The sequence below is a fragment of the Corvus hawaiiensis genome, chromosome 5, assembly GCF_020740725.1.
Source record: "Corvus hawaiiensis isolate bCorHaw1 chromosome 5, bCorHaw1.pri.cur, whole genome shotgun sequence".
In the NCBI taxonomy this organism is placed as follows: Eukaryota; Metazoa; Chordata; class Aves; order Passeriformes; family Corvidae; genus Corvus; species Corvus hawaiiensis.
In genome coordinates, this window is record NC_063217.1 from 75,102,231 (window position 1) to 75,106,305 (window position 4,075).

General features: G+C 68.0%; 1 protein-coding gene across 1 annotated transcript; it reads right to left on the bottom strand.

Annotated features, from left to right (window-relative positions):
• Window positions 1-351: 351 nt before the first annotated feature.
• Window positions 352-3,364, bottom strand: LOC125326001 (elastin-like). The gene is made up of 5 exons (XM_048303729.1): window positions 3,059-3,364; window positions 2,723-2,870; window positions 2,041-2,212; window positions 761-1,001; window positions 352-597 (listed from the first exon to the last, which is right to left on the bottom strand). The coding sequence occupies exons 1-5, from the start codon at window positions 3,347-3,349 to the stop codon at window positions 574-576; spliced, it is 876 nt and encodes a 291-aa protein (XP_048159686.1). The 5' UTR covers window positions 3,350-3,364; the 3' UTR covers window positions 352-573.
• Window positions 3,365-4,075: the final 711 nt, after the last annotated feature.

Genomic DNA, 4,075 nt, shown 5'->3' on the forward strand with positions numbered 1-4,075 from the left:
GGCAATGCCTTTCTGAAGCTCAGAAAAAAAACTAAGTCCTGCATTTTCTTTTCTTGAAAACGCAGGTCCAGTCCAGTGTTTCTGGGACTCAGAAAAAAATGACTAAGTGCCACTTTTTGGAGCCTTGGAAACAGCAGCCCCGCTGGCCGTTTTCAGCCCCAAAAACAGAGGCCGGGGGGGGTGGAACTTTGGGTTCGGGGCTGGGACTTTGGGTGGGAGGGCTGGGGGTGAGGACCCTCTCCGGAGGAGGGGTCCGGTCGCCTTGGTCCCCAAGCTCAGGGACGCCGGCATGCACCAGGCCGTTTCAAGGGTTCGAGATAGTCTCAGGAGCGAAAAGCACTTTCCAGCCCCTTTTCCACGTCCAAGTGTTTATTGTGTACAAGCACCAAAACAGTTATGACTTCTATTTGAACAATAACTCGATGACAGTTAATAGTTATATGCAGTTGATGACAGTGAGTGATTTACAACTTGGCCAAAAGCCCAGCTAACTGCAAGTAGCTGGAGCTTTAAACTGGCTTGTAACAAAAAGCAGCAGCGCTTATGAAGCCGGATCTGGAGCATCTCGGAGCTTCAGCAAGCTGGACCGGCTATCACCTGCAAGTGAAACAAACAGAAGGAATAGAAATCGCCTGGGTCCTCAAATATCCTGAGAGCAGGAAGGCAGCAGGGGGTCCCTCAGCAGGAGCTGTGAGAACCAGGAACAGCTCTTGTCCGGAGCTGTACCAGGCGTGCCCGAGAGAGGGAGAGCTGAGCTTACCTGCAGCTGCGGCAGGAACGTCTCGTGGCCGGAGCCGCGACTACGGCAGCCCGGAGTCCGAGGCGGGCGCGGACGTCCCGATGAGGAGCTCCGAGCAGCAGGGAGCCCAGCCTCTTCCATCGGGGACCGGAGCCGCGCCAGTCTCCGCGTGGAGGCCTCTCCCAGTCCCATTCCCGGCAGCGGACGTGAGGCGGGGCCGCCAGCTCTCCTGGGGACAGCTGCGGCAGCGTCTCCTGTGTCTCTGCAAAAAGGGCTCAGCAGTCAGGGCGCCCAGCAGAGCCCCACGTAACCCAGAGGAGATGCCCGTCCCCCTCCCACGCAGGGGCAACCCTTCCCTCCCTGCTGCCCCTCGCTGTCGGCACGGGCTGTCCGGCGCTGCCCGCCGACGATGGGGAGGGGAGGGAGAAATGACAACGGGAGAGCTCAGGGCTCAGCCCAAAAAATGCGCGTTTCTGCCCAGAAGAGCGGAGGAGGAGGAGGCGCAGATTGCTGCAACCCCTGCGCTCAGTGAGGGGCGTTTCGGGAACGAGCCACCAAACAATCCTGGGGCCGAGGGCGGGCTGTGCCTGGCCCGGCCCAGCACCTTCCCCCGGCCACCCTCGCCCCGCCCCGCAGCAGGTCTGGGGAGCCACGGAGCGTGCTGCACATCCTGATACCCATCGCTGAGCCAGGCACAGCACAAACCCCGATCGAGCCCAGCCTGAGCACGCCACAGGGCCAAACACCAAACGCAGCTGAGCCGAGCCCACGCTAAACACCCAGTGAAACCGGCCACGGAGGGCCCACAACAACCAGAAGCGCCCCGGGAGGGGGAGCGGGACAGGATCGTCCCCAGCCCGTCCGTGCCCAGAAGCCAAAGCGGCGGCTGCTGAGGGCGCGGGCAGAAGCCGCCCGTGGGCAGCTCCGGGGCAGCTCCTTCTCCCGGCTCCCAGAATCGCCGGGCACAGCCGAATCCCAACGCCTGTCCCGCTCCCCCTGCGGCCAGGGCCCCGTCCAGGAGCACTGCCAGGGCGGCCCCAAACCGCAGCGCGGCGGGACGTGCCGCGCAGCCAGAAACCACAAGCACAACCCTTTTCTTCCCGAGGAACAGCCAGGCACAAGGGAGGAGCGGGGCACAGCCACCGCCCTGACCTGCTGCAGCCTGGCAGGGCCGGCGCCAGAAGCCGCCGGCACGGCACAACTTCCTCAGCTCCTGTGCATTTGGGGCATTCCTTCCTTCCCGCCCGATCCTGCCGCCTTCCCCAGGGGCACGGCAGAGCTGCCCGGGTCAGAGCACTCACCGGACATTCCCTCCTCCGGTGCCAGCCTCTGCCGGGGCCGCGCTGGGGCCGCGCTCCTCACCTGGGCTCATCCTCCCGCGCCAGGGTGCCCAGGGCCGCTCCTGCTGGGGCCGCGTCCCAGGCTGAGCCCCTCGGCCCGTCCCCTGTGCTGTGTCCTGCATGGAGACAGTCCCCGGTGAGGAAGAGGCTGCAGCTTTGCCTCTTGGAAGATGAAGCTCTTGCCCCAGCAGGAGCTCCCAACCCACACCACAGGTCCCTCCCTGCAGGCAGCAAAACGCAGCGCTGAGCGCAGACCCCGCTTGTAAGGACTGCAGCCGCCCCCCGTGGGTCACCACCCGCCCCGTGCTCCCCCCTTTTCCCTGCGGTGCTGCAGGGCCCGGGTCACCCCCCCGAGCCCCCGACGGCCGCGGCTTTCCGGGCGAACAAGAGCCGCCGGGGCCTCTCAGAAGCCTGTCCCGGGCAGGCTGGGCCCGGGGCCGGTGGAGAGGCTTTGCCTCCTCTCCTTCCCCCCGCCTGCCCCTTCCCAGCCTGACGCGCAGTTTGGTGCCTCTGCCTCCCCCCGGTGAGCCCGGCAGCAGGAACCGAGCTGTGCCGAGCCGGGCTGCCCGGGCAGGGCCCCTGGACAACGAGGCACAGCTTGCTGGGACACCGGGACCGTCAGGAAGCCCTTCCCCAGACTTACCGAATTTCACAGGAAGGACCAGGCGGCTGCAAGTGCCCCGTCCTCCGGGAGAGCTCAGTCGGGGAAGGCCCTTTCGGGGGAGCTGTGCCGGGCAGCCTTCTCTGCAGCTTCCCCACGGCCGAATCTCTGCGAGTACATCTGGAAAACACTGGTGCGGGTTCCAAGTTCCAGAGCACCGCCTGGCTCCCTTCTCTACCACGTCACGCTTTCCTGCGGGACAGGCCCCGGCCCGGGGCAGCCCCGAGCTCCCGGCACGGCCCCGGCACGGCCGCTCCTGCCATCCCGGCCGGGAGCCGCAGGCCGGCACAGCCCCGAGGTGGGAGAGCTCGTACTCACGCCGGGCCCGAGCTCCGGAACGCCTCGTCCATCCCCGCACACGTCCCGAGGTCTCTCCGCGCGCACGGCGCTGCCGGGGGGCGCAAACCGGCTCCCGGCACAGGAGCCCCAGCCCGGCCCCTTCGCCAGCGGCGGCTCCCCTGCCCCGAGCGGCAGCCCCGACCACCCGCCCGGGCAGCGTCCGGCTCCTCGCCACAGCCCGGACCCCGCCCCGGGAACCGCGGGAACCGCAGCTCCCGTCAGGGCCCCGCCGTCCCGCCGGGAAAAGGCCGCGCGGCGCGCACTGCGCATGCCCCGGGCGGGGCCTCGGTGCCGCCGCTCCGCCCCCGCCCGGCGCCCCGAGCGCAGCTGCGGCCCCTGCGGGACTGGCACCGCTACTGCGGGGAGCGCCCTGGAGCGCCGCTGGAGTGCCCCTGGAGCACCCCTATAGCGTCCCTATAGCGCCCCTAGAGCGTCCCTATAGTGTCCCTGGAGCGCCCCTGGAGTGCCCCTATAGTGCCCCTGGAGCGTCCCTATAGTGTCCCTAGAGCGTCCCTGTAGTGCCCCTGGAGCGCCCCTATAGTGCCCCTGGAGCGCCCCTATAGTGTCCCTAGAGTGCCCCTGGAGCGAATCCTGCCGAGATCAGATCGGTGCTGCAGGCAGCGCCCCTACGGCGCATCCCGCCAAAGCCAACCCGGTACTGTGGAAAGCGCCCCTAGAGCAGCCCTATAGCGCATTCTGCCGAATCACAGCCGCTGCTGCGGGCCCCACGGCGGCGCTTTCTGAGTTAGAGCGGCGCTGAGCTCGCCCGGCACTCGCTGCGCGGTTCGAACGCCGGACGCGGCCGGGCCCGCACCCGCCTGCCGAGCGCGGCCGGGCCAGGGCTGAGGTGCCGCACCCGCGGCCCTTCTCAGCCGCTGCCCGCGGCGGGGCCCAGCGCGGCGGCCGAGGGGAACAGCCCCTCCCGTCCCCGGCCCCGTGTCCTGTAGGGCTCCCACCATGGTCCGTGCGGCACCCCACAGCGGCACCCAGGCTCGG